Source organism: Salvelinus sp. IW2-2015, linkage group LG1, assembly GCF_002910315.2.
Source record: "Salvelinus sp. IW2-2015 linkage group LG1, ASM291031v2, whole genome shotgun sequence".
Lineage (NCBI taxonomy): Eukaryota > Metazoa > Chordata > Actinopteri > Salmoniformes > Salmonidae > Salvelinus > Salvelinus sp. IW2-2015.
This window is the reverse complement of record NC_036838.1, coordinates 19349635-19365383: the sequence shown is the minus strand read 5'-3', so window position 1 is coordinate 19365383 and position 15749 is coordinate 19349635. Positions and strand designations below refer to the sequence as shown.

At 45.2% G+C, this 15749-nt stretch overlaps 1 protein-coding gene across 1 annotated transcript in view; it reads right to left on the bottom strand.

Annotated features, from left to right (window-relative positions):
- The window catches only part of LOC111962138 (solute carrier family 41 member 1-like), a 36062-nt gene extending 21971 nt beyond the window's left edge, over positions 1–14091 (bottom strand). Inside the window, exon 1 of the mRNA XM_023984993.2 lies at positions 12868–14091. Within this exon, the coding sequence (XP_023840761.1) occupies positions 12868–13062 (195 nt within the window). The 5' untranslated portion in view covers positions 13063–14091. The remainder of the gene's footprint in view (positions 1–12867) is intronic.
- Between the last annotated feature and the right edge of the window lie 1658 nt (positions 14092–15749).

Below are 15749 nucleotides of genomic sequence, written 5' to 3'. Positions count from 1 at the left end.
ATGAATGTATAGTTAAAGTGACTTATGCATATACTGTATGAATAAACAGAAAAGTAGCAGCAGCCGTAAAAAAGGGGTTGGGGTGGGGTCACACAAGCGAAAATATCCGGGTAAGCCGATCTTGACCTGTTAGGAGCTATGGCTTGGGGGTAAAAACTGTGAGAAGCCTTTTTTGTCCTAGACTTACCGACTTGGCACTCCCGCGTACCGCTTGCCATGTGGGTAGTAGAGAGAAACAGTCTATGACTGGGGTGGCTGGGGTCCGTTGACGAATTTTACTGCGCCTTCCTATGACACCGCCTGGTGTAGAGGTCTCTGGATGGCAGGCAGCTTAGCCCCAGTGATGTACTGGGCCGTACGCACTACTCTCTGTAGTGCTTTGCGGTCAGAGGCCGAGCAGTTGCCGTACTAGGCAGTGATGCAACCAGTCAGGATGCTCTCGATGTTGAGGCTGTAGAACCTTTTGAGGATCTCAGGACCCATGCCAAATCTTTTTCGTTTCCTGAGGGGGAATAGGCTTTGGTGTGCCCTCTTCACGACTGTCTTGGTGTGTTTGGACCATTCTAGTTTGTTGTTGATGTGGACACCAAGGAACTTGAAGCTCTCAACCTGCTCCACTACAGCCCCGTCGATGAGAATGGGGGCGTGCTCGGTCCTCCTTTTCCTTTAGTCCACAATAATCTCCTTAGTCTTGGTTACGTTGAGGGATAGCTTGTTATTCTGCCACCACCCGGCCAGGTCTCTGACTTCCTCCGTATAGGCTGTCTCGTCGTTGATCAGGCCTACCACTGTTGTGTCGTCTGCAAACTTAATGATGGTGTTGGAGTCGTGCCTGGCCATGCAGTCGTGGGTGAACAGGGAGTACAGGATTGGACTGAGCACGCACCCCTGTGGAGCTCCAGTGTTGAGGATCAGCGTGGCAGATGTGTTGCTGCCTACCCTCACCACCTGGGGGCGGCCCGTCAGGAAGTCCAGGATTCAGTTGCAGAGGGAGGTGTTTAGTCCCAGGATCCATAGCTTAGTGATGAGCTTTAAGGGTACTATGGTGTTGAACGCTGAGCTGTAGTCAATGAATAGCATTCTCACGTAAGTGAGAAACATTATGAACAAAATAAGTTACAAATAATGCGAAAAAGAATACATAATTGGTTGGGCGCACGTAAAACTGCTCCCAATTCTTCCGGCTCCATTTTTCACATAATTTGACACATAATTTGAGTCAATTGGAGGTGTACCTGTGGATGTATTTCAAGGCCTACCTTCAAACTCAGTACCTCTTTGCTTGACGTCATGGGAAAATCAAAAGAAATCAGCCAAGACCTCAGAAAAAAAATTGTTGACTTCCACAAGTCTGGTTCATCCTTGGGAGCAATTTCCAAACGCCTGAAGGTACCACGTTCATCTGTTACAAACAATAGTACGCAAGTTGAAACACCATGGGACCACGCAGATGTCATACCGCTCAGGAAGGAGACACGTTCTGTCTCCTAGAGATGAACCTACTTTGGTGCGAAAAGTGCAAATCAATCCCAGAACAACAGCAAAGGACCTTGTGAAGATGCTGGAGGAAACGGGTACAAAACKATCTATATCCACAGTAAAACGAGTCCTATATCGACATAACCTGAAAGGCCGCTCAGCAAGGAAGAAGCCACTGCTCCAAAAACGCCATAAAAAAGACAGACTACAGTTTGCAACTGAACATGGGGACAAAGATCGTACTTTTTGGAGAAATGTCCTCTGGTCTGATGAAACAAAAATAGAACTGTTTGGCCATAATGACCATCGTTATGTTTGGAGGCAAAAGAGGGATGCTTGCAAGATGAAGAACACCATCCCAACTGTGAAGCACGGGGGTGGCAGCATCATGTTGTGGGGGTGCTTTGCTGCAGGAGGGACTGTTGTACTTTACAAAATAGATGGCATCATGAGGTTGGAAAATTATGTGGATATATTGAAGCAACATCTCAAGACATCAGTTAGGAAGTTAAAGCTTGGTCGCAAATGGATCTTCCAACTAGAAGTTGACCCCAAGCATACTTCCAAAGTTGTGGCAAAATGGCTTAAGGACAACAAAGTCAAGGTATTGGAGTGGCCAACACAAAGCCCTGACCTCAACCCTATAGAAAATGTGTGGGCAGAACTGAAAAAGTGTGTGCAAGCAAAGAGGCCTACAAACCTGACTCAGTTAAAAGTTTGGACACACCTACACATTCCAGGGGTTTTCTTTATTTGTACTATTTTCTACATTGTCAAATAATAGTGAAGACATCAAAACTATGAAAAAACACATATGGAATCATGTAGTAACCAAAAAAGTGTTAAACAAATCAAAATATATTTTAGGTTCTTCAAAGTAGCTACCCTTTGCATTGATGACAGCTTTGCACACTCTTTGCATTCTCTCATCCAAGCGGGCTGTCATGTGCCTTTTATTGAGGAGTGGCTGCCATCTGGCCACTCTACCATAAAGGCCTGATTGGTGGARTGCTGCAGAGATGGTTGTCCTTCTGGAAGGTTCTGGAAGGTTCTCCCGCCAAATCCTCAAGTTCTACAGTTGTACCATTGAGAGCATCTTGACTGGCTGCATCACTGCTTGGTAAGGCAATAGTACCGCCCTCGATCGCATGGCGCTACAGAGGGTGGTACTGACTCTACATACACATACATTACTGACTCTACATCAACATACATTCCTGACTCTACAGGCACATGCATTACTGACTCTACAGGCACATACATTACTGTTCTCTTCATACAACATGCATTACGTGTCTCACCATATACATACATTACTGACTCTTCATACACCTACATTACTAACTCTACATACACATACTACTGACTCTCCATACAGTTACATACTTACTGACTCCTACGGCACATACATTACTGACTCACAGGCACATACATTACTACTACAATGCACATAACATTACTGACTCTTCATACACATACATAGCTAATCTACAGACAATACATTACTGACTCTAAAGGCACATACATTACTGACTACATGCACATACATTACTGACTCACATGCACATACATATGACTCTACACTACACACATTACTGACACTCCATACATACACATACATTACTGACTACATGCACATACTTACTCTCTACACTACTACTGATCTAGCAACATACATTACTGACTCTCCATACAGTACAATACATTACTGACTCTACAGGCCACATACATTACTGACTCTACATGCACATACATTACTGACTCTACATACACTACATTACTGACTCTATATACACATACATTACTGACTCTACATAACACATACAGTTACTGTTTCCACATATACACACATTACTGACTCTCCATACAGTACACATACATTACTGACTCTACAGGCACATACATTACTGACTCTACAGGCACATACATTACTGACTCTATATACACATACATTACTGACTCTACATACACATACATTACTGTTTCCACATATACACACATTACTGACTCTCCATACAGTACACATACATTACTGTCTACAGGCACATAATTACTGACTCTACAGGCACATACATTACTGACTCTACAGGCACATACATTACTGACTCTATATACACCATACATTTACTGACTCTACAGGCACATACATTACTGACTCCACATGCAATACATTACTGACTCAATCATACACATACATGACTGACTCTACAGGCACATACATTACTGACTCTACAGGCACATACATTACTGACTCTACAGGCACATACATTACTGACTCTATATACACATACATTACTGACTCTAAAATGCACATACATTACTGTTTCCACATATACATACATTACTGACTCTACAGGCACATACAGTGGCAAAAAAGTATTTAGTCAGCCACCAATTGTGCAAGTTCTCCCACATAAAAAGATGAGAGGCCTCTAATTTCATCATAGGTACACTTCATCTATGACAGACAAAATTAGGGGAAAAAATCCAGAAAATCACATTGTAGGATTTTTAATGAATTTATTTGCAAATTATGGTGGAAAATAAGTATTTGGTCAATAACAAAAGTGTATCTCAATACTTGTTATATACCCTTTGTTGGCAATGACAGAGGTCAAACGTTTTCTGTAAGTCTTCACAAGGTTTTTTCCACACACTGTTGCTGGTATTTTGGCCCATTCCTCCATGCAGATCTCCTCTAGAGCAGTGACGTTTTGGGGCTGTTGCTGGGCAACACGGACTTAACTCCCTCCAAAGATTTTCCATGGGGTTGAGATCTGGAGACTGGCTAGGCCACTCCAGGACCTTGAAATGCTTCTTACGTAGCCACTCCTTCGTTGCCCGGCGGGTGTGTTTGGGATCATTGTCATGCGAAAGACCCAGCCACGTTTCATCATTCACTCGCCCTTGCTGATGGAAGGAGGTTTTCACTCAAAATCTCACTATACATGGCCCCATTCATTCTGTCCTTTACACGGATCAGTCGTCCTGGTCCCTTTGCAGAAAAACAGCCCCAAAGCATATGTTTCCACCCCCATGCTTCACAGTAGGTATGGGTTCTTTGGATGCAACTCAGCATTCTTTGTCCTCCAAACACGACGAGTTGAGTTTTTACCAAAAAGTTCTATTTTGGTTTCATCTGACCAATATGACATTCTCCCAATCTTCTTTCGGATCCGTTCTTGTGATCATTTTGACCCCACGGGGTGAGATCTTGCGTGGAGCCCCAGATTGAGGGAGATTATCAGTGGTCTTGTATGTCTTCCATTTCCTAATAATTGCTCCCACAGTTGATTTCTTCAAACCAAGCTGCTTACCTATTGCAGATTCAGTCTTCCCAGCCTGGTGCAGGTCTACAATTTTGTTTCTGGTGTCCTTGACAGCTCTTTGGTCTTGGCCATAGTGGATTTGGAGTGTGACTGTTTGAGGTTGTGGACAGGTGTCTTTTATACTGATAACAAGTTCAAACAGGTGCCATTAATACAGGTAACGAGTGGAGGACAGAGGAGCCTCTTAAAGAAGAAGTTACAGGTCTGTGAGAGCCAGAAATCTTGCTTGTTTGTAGGTGACCAAATACTTATTTTCCACCATAATTTGCAAATAAATTCATTAAAAATCCTACAATGTGATTTTCTGGATTTTTTTTTCTCATTTTGTCTGTCATAGTTGAAGTGTACCTATGATGAAAATTAGAGGCCTCTCTCATCTTTTTAAGTGGGAGAACTTGCACAATTGGTGGCTGACTAAATACTTTTTTGCCCCACTGTATGTGTTTGGTTCTTTCCTTTGGATAACTTTGGTGGCGCACTATAATTTGGTACCCCCTTTTTGACATGAAAAGGAAGTTTAACCAGCACATGATCTGATCAAATCGTATTAGTCACATGTGCCAAATACAACAGGTGTAGACCTTACAGTGAAATGTTTACTTATGAGCCCCTAACCGACAGTTCAGTTTCAAAAGAATAAGAATAAGAGATAACAGTAACAAGTAATTAAAGCAGTAAAAAAGTAAAAAGTAAAGCAGTAAAAAATAACAATATATACAGGGGGGTGCCGGTACAGAGTGTGCGGGTGCACCGGTTAGTTAAGGTAGTATGTACATGTAGGTAGAGTTAATTAAAGTGACTATGCATAGATGACAACAGAGTGGCAGTGGTGTGGAGAGGGGGGGGGGCAATGTGAATAGTCTGTGTAGCCATTTGACTAGATGTTCAGGAGTCTTATGGCTTGGGGGTAGAAGCTGTTTAGAAGCCTCTTGGACCTAGACTTGGCGCTCCGGTACCGCTTGCCGTGTGGTAGCAGAGAGAACAGTCTATGACTAGGGTGGCTGGAGTCTTTGACAATTTTCAGGGCCTTCCTCTGACACCGCCTGGTATAGAGGTCCTGGATGGCAGGAAGCTTGGGCCCAATGATGTACTGGGCCGTATGCACTACCCTCTGTAGCGCCTTGCGGTCGGAGGCTGATCAGTTGCCATACCAAGCAGTGATGCAACCAGTCAGGATGCTCTCGATGGTGAAGCTGTAGAACCCTTTGAGGATCTGAGGACCCATGACAAATCTTTTCAGTCTCCTGAGGGGGAATAGGTTTTGTCGTGCCCGCTTCACGACTGTCATGGTGTGCTTGGATCATGTTAGTTTGTTGGTGATGTGGACACCAAGGAACTTGAAGCTCTCAAACTGCTCCACTACAGCCCCGTCGATGAAATGGGGGCGTGCTCGGTCCTCTTTTTCCTGTAGTCCACAATCATCTCCTTTGTCTTGATCACGTTGAGGGAGAGGTTGTTGTCCTGGCACCACATGGCCAGGTCTCTGACCTCCTCCCTATAGGCTGTCTCATTGTTGTCGGTGATCAGGCCTACCACTGTTGTGTCATCGGCAAATTTAATTATGGTGTTGAAGTCGTGCCTGGCCGTGCAGTCATGAGTGAACAGGGAGTAGAGAAGGGGGCTGAGCACGCGCCCCTGAGGAGCACCTGTGTTGAGGATCAGCATGGCGGATGTGTTGTTACCTACCCTTACCACCTGGGGACGGCCCGTCAGGAAGTCCAGGATTCAGCTGCAGAGGGAGGTGTTTAGTCCAAGGGTCCTTAGCTTATTGATGAGCTTTGAGGGCACTATGGTGTTGAACGCTGAGCTGTAGTCAATGAATAACATTCTCACATAGGTGTTCCTTTTGTCCAGGTGGGAAAGGGCAGTGTGGAGTGCAATAGAGACTGCATGGATCTGTGGATCTGTTGGGGCGGTATGCAAATTGGAGTGGCTCTAGGGTTTCTGGGATTATGGTGTTGATGTGAGCCATGACCAGCCTTTCAAAGCACTTCATGGCTACAGACGTGAGTGCTACGGGTCGGTAGTCATTTAGGCAGGTTACCTTAGTGTTCTTGGGCACGGGCACTATGGTGGTCTGCTTAAAACATGTTGGTATTACAGACTCGGACAGGGAGAGGWTGAAAATGTCAGTGAAGACACTTGCTAGTTGGTCAGTCCATGCTCGCGGTACTCGTCCTGGTAATCCGTCTGGCCCTGCGGCCTTGTGAATATTGACCTGTCTAAAGGTCTTACTCACATTGGCTGCGGAGAGCGTGATCACACAGTCTTCCAGTACAGCTGGTGCTCTCATGCATGTTTCAGTGTTATTTGCCTCAAAGGGAGCATAGAAGTAGTTTAGCTCGTCCGGTAGGCGCATGTCACTGGGCAGCTCTCGGCTGTGCTTCCCTTTGTAGTCTGTAATGGTTTGCAGGCCCTGCCATATCCGACGAGCATCAGAGCCGGTTTAGTACGACTCGATCTTAGTCCTGTATTGACGGTTTTCCTGTTTGATGGTTCGTCGGAGGGCATAGCGGGATTTCTTATAAGGGTTAGAGTCCCGCTCCTTGAAAGCGGCAGCTCTAGGCTTTAGCTCAGTGAGGATGCTGCCTGTAAATCCATTGTTTCTGGTTGGGGTATGTAAGTACGGTCACTGTGGGGACGACATCATCAATGCACTTATTGATGAAGCCAATGACAGACGTGGTGTACTCCTCAATGCCATTGGAGGAATCCCGGAACATATTCCAGTCTGTGCTAGCAAAACAGTCCTGTTGCTTAGCATCTGCTTCATCTGACCACCAATCTGCTGGGGCAGTTTCAAATGGACCAACAATGTAAATTATATTATTTTTATGATGGGCCTTCAGAAAGGGGAACATGCTGGAGAGGTGCGACATGCGTCTTTGTCAGACAAATGACAAAACAAAAAAAACTACAGAGTTGACATGTTGATATTGTAGTTTGTAGGGATGTGTCCATTCCATGCCACCAGTAGTGCTCACAGAGTTGTTGTTTTTATTCGGAAGACTCCCTGGTGGCTTTCATGAGCTAGTGAAACCATTCTATGATGCAGTGTAATGGGCACTAGCAGGCGGTTTGGTACACGGTACACTAAACAGTCTTGTACAGAGTTCCTCTCGAAAGGGAAAGGAAGGTAACAGGTCTGGGAAGAAAATAAAATCTTGTTTTTGGGCCCAAATTTTTCAATCTGGCTGTGTAAAGCAGTTCGGGGCATGTAGCACATTCGAAGGCGAACTCAGCCACTGACAGTGCGTTAAKCTCAGTGGATAGCAGGGCCACTAACTCAGGTTCAGACAAGGGGACAGCATTTTTGTCTGAAGGGAGGGGTAGACGTGACAGGCAACCAGCGTCTACTGATCCAGGCCTGTACAGATTGTCATATGAGATGCACAGTAAGCCAGCAGACCATCTCGCAATGCGCATTCCGGCACCTTTTGATGCAAATAGTAAGGGCATGATGATCAGTTCATAGTGTAAAACGTGTACCATGCAGGAACATTCACCACTGCTCAACCGACCACACACAGGCGAGCACTTCCTTTTCTGCTATGGAGTATTTGCGCTCGGCTGAGGAGAGAGAACGGGATGTAAACGTCATTGTGCGCTGTTCCATCTGGATGTATTTGCGTAAGCACACCACCCAAGCCATAATCTGATGCATCTGTGGACACCAGGATAGGAAGAGCAGGGTCGAATATAGCCAGGGCAGATCTATTGACAATCAGCTGCTTGACTTTCTTGAAGATCTCCTGTGCAGCATCCATCCCCGTCAGCATTAGTCCTGAGGCAGGCAAGCATATGCTCGACCTCTGTAGAGTAGTTGTGGACGAATTTGGAGTACCACCCAGTTAAGCCAAGGAAAGAGTGCAGGGTGGTATCATCGGAAGGAGCAGGGGCCTTGAATGGCACTGACATGTCCATCATCAGGTAGTAGTCATTGTGCAGTGATGGTATGACCAAGGAAGGTCAAGCTCTTTTTGTTGAAGTGACATTTGTCTTTGTTTAGCAGCAGACTAGCGTTCTCCAAGGTGCTGAGAATGGCTTGCAAGTTCGGGTCACGTTCCTCTTTTTTTTGACACCACAGTGTGAAATTAGCCTGCAATAAAAGGGAGCAGAGGTCTTTTCAACAAGTTGATCTCTCAGCATCTCATCTATCACCAAAGTCACAGTTCACAAGTAACTCTCTCAGGGCAGCAAAGTAATCTGCTATGTACTCATCAGGTCTCTGTGCTCTTTGTCGGAATTTGTGGTCCTTGACCACGACATTGATAGCCGGGAATGAAATGCCCCTGGAGAGCTGTGACAGCTGTTGCAAATGTAATACCTGTAATTGGTAACAGGCTGACTACATGCTCGCATGCGCGAGTGTTGCAAAATAAATGTAGAAATCTATATTATTCAATTATTGCACCAACACTGCTTGCGCGAGCCAACGAGCATCTGCGTTGCCAGGGGCTAAAATAGAAGTCAGTTTTATTTGTGACGCAGATCGCACTGCAAGTCCTGCCTCTCCCATCTCCTCATTGGTTTATAGAAGGAGGTATGCACGTCCCGTCTCCTCATTGGTTATACCCACGTGGGTGACTGAAAGACAAACGAGGTCAGTGGCGGTAATGCATCTAATTTATGAAAGTTGCCAATCGAAATCTAAAGTCAAGAGAAGAAAAAGTATGGAAGAGATGRCTATAAAAAGCCTGGAGAGATGACTAGAAACGATTCGGTTGACCATTTTATGTGTGAATTAATTGGCGGAGTAGAGGGCCTTGTGCATTTCAGGTAAAATAACAACTCAATGTTTATATCCCAGGACAAATTAGCTAGCAACAGCAAGCTAGCTAAATAGGACACATTATCAAGCAAGTGCAAGCTAGCTAGCTAAATTGCCATAAATGTTTAATGCTTTTATGACCTGTCCCCAAATTAATATAGTTGGTTCAGAGTTTAAAAAAATATTTTAACCTGCGTGTCGTGATCGCGTTTGGTGTGGGGGGACAAAATACATTTTTTGCACGATTGCGCACGATGGCGCACTCGAGCAGCCGGTTTGGGTTCCGTGTTAGGTGTAAAATATAATTTGACCTTCAGTACCAAGGCAATGTAGTAGCACTGCACGCTTCCTAGCATCTGGACAGTCATCTCCTGTAGCATTGATAGCCACCAAGTAGTTGTTGAAGATTTTCACCCACAACAGCATCGTAGATTGACCAGGGAAGGGCAGGAACAGAGTAGGTGGTGATGCTAATGCTGCTGCCTTCCTCGTCGCCAATTTTGTTGTGTAGTAGGCTCAGTAACATGAGAACACGATGGGTATAATTAAGGGTAAGTTTACTCAACAAGCTTAGCACTCCATCACAGCATACATCATCAGCACATTCATCCTCTTCTTCTCCCTATCTGAAATCCTGTTCTTATTGTACTTCTGTGCTCTGTCAGAATACATAGAATAAAATACCTTATGTCTCTAGTGGTAAACATGGGTAGTGCATCAGAAGACAACACAGAGAGCACGATTCTCATACCGCCCCAACAGATCCACAGATGACGCAATCTCAATCGCACTCCACACTGCCCTTTCCCACATGGACAAAAGGAACAACTATGTGAGAATGCTGTTCATTGACTACAGCTCAGCGTTCAACACCATAGTACCCACAAAGCTCATCACTAAGCTAAGGACCCTGGAACTAAACACCTCCCTTTGCAACTGGATCCTGGTCTTCCTGACATGTTGCCCCCAAGTGGTAAGGGTAGGCAACAACACATCTGTCATGCTGATCCGCAACACAGGGGCCCCTCAGGGGTGTGTACTTAGTCCCCTCCTGTACTCCCTGTTCACCCACTACTGCGTGGCCAAACACGACTCCAACACCATCATTAAGTTTGCTGATGACACTGACCACTGACGATGAGAAAGCCTATAGGGAGGAGGTCAGAGAACTGGCAGTGTGGTGCCAGGACAACAACCTCTCCCTCAACGTGAGCAAGACAATGGAGCTGATTTGTGACCTACAGGAAAAGGCGGGCCAAACAGGCCCCCATTAACATCAACGGGGCTATAGTGGTGTGGGTCAAGAGTTTCAAGTTCTTTGGTGTCCACATCACCAACGATCTATCATGGTCCAAACACACCAAGACAGTCGTGAGGCGGGCACGACAAAACCTTTTCCCCCTCAGCAGACTGAAAAGATTTGGCATTGGTCCCCAGATCCTCAAAAAGTTCTACAGCTGCACCATCGAGAGCATCCTGTACGGTTGTATCACCGCCTGGTATGGCAACTGCTCAGCATCTGAACGTAAAGCGCTACAGAGGGTAGTGCGTATGGCCCAGTACATCACTGGGGCCAAGCTTCCTGCAATCCAACACCTGTATAATAGGCGGTGTCAGAGGAAAGCACATAAAATTGTCAGACTCCAGTCACCCAAGTCTTAGACTGTTTCCTCTGCTACCACACGGCAAGCGGTACCGGAGCGCCAAGTCTAGGACCTAAAGGCTCCTTAACAGCTTCTACCCCCAAGCCATAAGACTGCTGAACAATTAATCAAATGGCCACTGGACTATTACATTGACTCCCCCCCCATTTGTTTTGTACACTGCTGCTACTCACAGTTTTTTTTATCTATGCAGAGTCACTTCACCCCTACCTACATGAACAAATTACCTCAACTAAACTGTACCCCCGCACACTGACTCGGTACCGGTACCCCCTGTATATAGCCTCGCTATTGTTATGTTATTGTAAYTTTTTTTTTTTTTTTTTTACTTTAGTTTATATGGTAAATCTTTTTTTTACTCTTCTTGAACTGCACTGTTGGTTAAGGGCTTGTAAGTATGTATTTCAAGGTAAGGTCTACACTTGTTGTATTCGGCGCATGTGACAAATAAAGTTTGATTTGATTTGAACCTCCACGTGTGGAACAGATATGAGTGACAAGTAAAAGGAAAAAATAGGTCACTTTTTCAGGTCTAATGCACCCCCTTTTCATCAGAATTGTTCTAACTAAAACAATAAACCTGCATAATATATTTTTTCTATAGGAAGTCTTTACATATTTTACGTCTAGGTAAGGAGTTTCATGCTTGAAGAAGGATTTTTTTGTAAGGTTTGATAATGTGCACTAGCTTATTAGTTAGCTGCAATGCAGTCACACACACTTCATATTAAACAAATGGGGTATTAAGTGAATAACAATGCACACAACACTTAATGCTTTACCAAGCTAGCTATCTGGCCACTGTAGCTAGCAACATTATAATTAAATCACAATGGATTAGTTTCGATGTAGCAGCTGCTTGTAGCTGGCTGCCAAGAGTCAATGCAGTATCTTTACTTTACCTAGCTAGCACAACAGCTAGTTAGCGAATCATGCTAACATTAGCCAGATAGCTAAACATGTATCTAAGGCCTGTATCTGATTATRGAGAGTGAATTCAATTGTTTATATGTGATCTTGCCATCTGGCTATTATCAACAAGGGCAAAATTAGTGCAGCTAGCTAGGTAGCTAGCTAACATTGACTAAACCATATAGCAACACACATAGACATGCATTGCCAAACAACACTACTACCGACTTCTGGTTTGGAGTATCCTAACAAGGCTGGGTGGCTGACGACTTCAAGGTCTTTGCTGTGTAAACATAAAAGAGATTTTATGCACTGTGGCAGACAAACCGGTGTGTCTGAGACTTAAAGAGATCAGTGTGCCATTTGGGATGTAGCCAGTGTGCCCTTTTCTAACCCCACCAGTCCCAACACTGGTGGGTTATCTACCAGGGAATGTGGGCTATCACTGATACAAAGCAATGTAACAATGTAGATGCCCAAACATCTGTTGAGCTGCACCTCTCTCACCTGTTTTTTGCTTAAATGAAAGGGGATTTACAACACATTACATCATGCCCTGATACACACAAATATACTGTTTCAAAGCCTAACAATAGGTCAAGAAAAGACATACATACACGGATATTGTTCACAGATATTACACACACACACATGTATTTTACAAGACACACAAACAAACACACACACACACAAACACAAAGTTTGCCCATACTTGCACCACGTCCATGACTATGCCCGCCGCCACCATGCCCAGGCCGCCCACCAGGAAGGGCAGTAGGATCTGGGCTGCGATGAGCCAGGCACTCTCAGGCAAGTAGCCATAGGGGGAGCGGGTCAGCTTACAGGTGAAGCCTCTCAGCTTCTTCCCTTGGTAGCACAGCTCCAGCTCCAGATGGGTGACCACCATGGTCTCAGCAGGTCCCAGTTACCCCATCTCTTCCTGTGAAGACGAGTGGGGGTTTATGGAGCGACACCTGCTCCTTGTCACACTAACCTCCAACAATCTCCACCACTAATATCTCGTCTATGGTAACTTTATAGTTTCGTTTCGCGAGTGGAAGTTTCTTCCGAGGAGGGAGGCCTGGCTTTGACGACAACAAGAGGAGGGCAGGAAGTTCTTCCAGTCGACAGCAGCACGACGCCTTTTGAGTCACAGTTTGTTGCCTCAATGTTGTGAACGTGAAGTAAAACTAATGACAGTCTGTTGTAATGTTCTAAAAGTAACAGTGCAGCTGCTGCTGCTGCCTAACGCTTTTCCCTAAGGTAAAGAATCCGGAGGGAGCCCAGAAAAGAAGAAGAGGGCATTCGACGAACCTCCCTCCCTCCTCTTGTCCTTCACCTGTCGCTCTCTTTTGTGCTTCTGTCTTTAGCCAACGTTACTAATATAACAAATAAAAAATGTTTTTGCTAATGGTGGATGAAGCTGAAGAATGGCACGGACTGCCTTTGGCCTCTCGCACTCCTCACGCCTCGCTCTTCAGCAGGCGAGCTGCCGAGGGGCTCCGCTGGAAGCAGCCGGTGCGTTCGCCACTGCGGGGCCTGAAAAATGTCCACGTCCTCTGGGACAAGGACAACCAGAACGCTACTAACTTTTTCTCTGCCCTCCCCAGCTGCTGCTGCTCGTGATGCCTCTCCTCTTTCCTCTCCTTTTCTTCCCACTGCCCTGTGTGAGCAGCCTGGCTTCCCTGGAGCCCCTTCCTCATGTTGGGTCGGAGAGACGTGACGGTGGTCGTTTGTCGGTGTGTCGCAGAAGAGAAATGAGGTAACAAGGTGATGGTCCGTGGTTGAGGTAACAAGGTGATGGTCCAAGGCTCCGAAGAAGAAGGACTGCAGTGAGACATTGAGTGAGAACGATAAGGTGTGAGTTGCGAGGCAAAGCGTTAGAGTACCTGTACCATCGCCACCAGGGGTTTCCTGTACTCTGGTATGCAGACAGAGTGGGTTGTGATGGTGCTTCTGTGAGAGAGGGAGGGAGGGAGGGGGTGCTGCTGGCGTCTGTACGAGCAAGGCTATCAGACTGAAACGGGGTCTCTTTCTTTCTCTCTCTGTAGTTTTATTGCTCTGCTTCACTCTGTCTCTATTTCTAAATCTCCTTTGCTCTCTTTTTATTTTCTATCTATCTCTGCCTCCTGACGACTCTCTTTTTCTCAACTCCGTTTTCTTTATTCTCTCGCTTCTCTTCTCCCTCCCTGTCCCCACTCTGTGACGCATCCTCTGTGCCAGCAGGTGTTTCACCTCTCACAAACACGCGGCACTAGCCCGGTCTCCTTTAAAGGACATCTCCTCTCCTTTTTGATTGGTGGGTTGACTGTCTCCCCTCCTTTGGCGTGGCATCTAATGGGGTTTTGGCTCTTTCTGCGTCAGTCTTTATTAGCAAGTCTGCCCCCCCCCCCTTCCCTTTATCCCCCTCTCCTTCTCACTTAAATTCAGATTTAAAAAACGACATTATCGACCGGAAAGCTGTTTAGTAAATATTAGCAAAACACTGGAAGTGAAGTAAAAGTCAATAACTTTTTAATCATCCATGACCATGACAGAGATTTGAGTCCTGCATGCTGTTAAAGAGGGAGAGAGGAAACTGAGCCCAGCTCTTTATCTCTCCCTTTTAAGTGATTACGCACGCACGCACACAGAAATCACCCACACACACACACAGAGTGACTCAGCTGAAAGGTGTCCCTGAGACGTGATGTGTCCAGTCTGCTCTCTCCTTCCTGCTCCCCCCACTGACACTGTGTTGTAATACGGACTGTAAACTCAGGGCTTAGAGGACTCTGGGACACAGTTATAATTGAGAGATTATGTGTTGCTTGTGCCCACAAGATAATTCCCATAGAAATATAACTACTTAATTAGTCATTCTATTTATATGATAATGCCTGCTCTGATTAGCCTGGAATAAAAAAWATAAAAAAAGTGATCTAATTGTTGAGGGACACAAACAGAGATAGTCTCCCGGAAATGTCAGGCAACTTCTTGTACTTCAGTCTCACAACATAAGCTTCTGAAGGATTAGTTGTGGTACAGTAAATCCAGTTCTTGAGATTTCACAAGGACACATTTAGGAGAAGGGTAGCAGGAGCTTACAGGCAAGTGCCAGGAGCTTATTGTAAGTCCCAGTAGGGGTTTCCTGTATGACCAGAAAACAACTACCAAAAAACTGCCAGAAAATTACCAGAAAACAACTGCCATAAACAAAGTCAGCGGAAAACACAAAATTTTAACATGAAATGTCAAAATACCAATCACTTTAGCTTCTATGGCCCCGTACACACATAGGTTGTACAACTAATCTGTCTCACTTCACCGTAAAAGAAACCCACTATGTCTGGAGATGACTGTAACATATAACAAAAAGTCAACGCTGTCACGGTTGTGTTGAGGGAATATATGTATGGGACTCCATTCACTGGGTGAATGGCTCCAATCCGGTGTGACTCTATTTGTTTTTTATATGAAAGACTCCACCAAGGTTGACATTATACCGCAAGAGACCCGGTATGACCCACTGGGTGGTATCTGTAACATATTACGATTAACGAAGGAGTATGTGCTGGCGTATGTGTMATGTTATTAAGCATGGAATGTTCRACC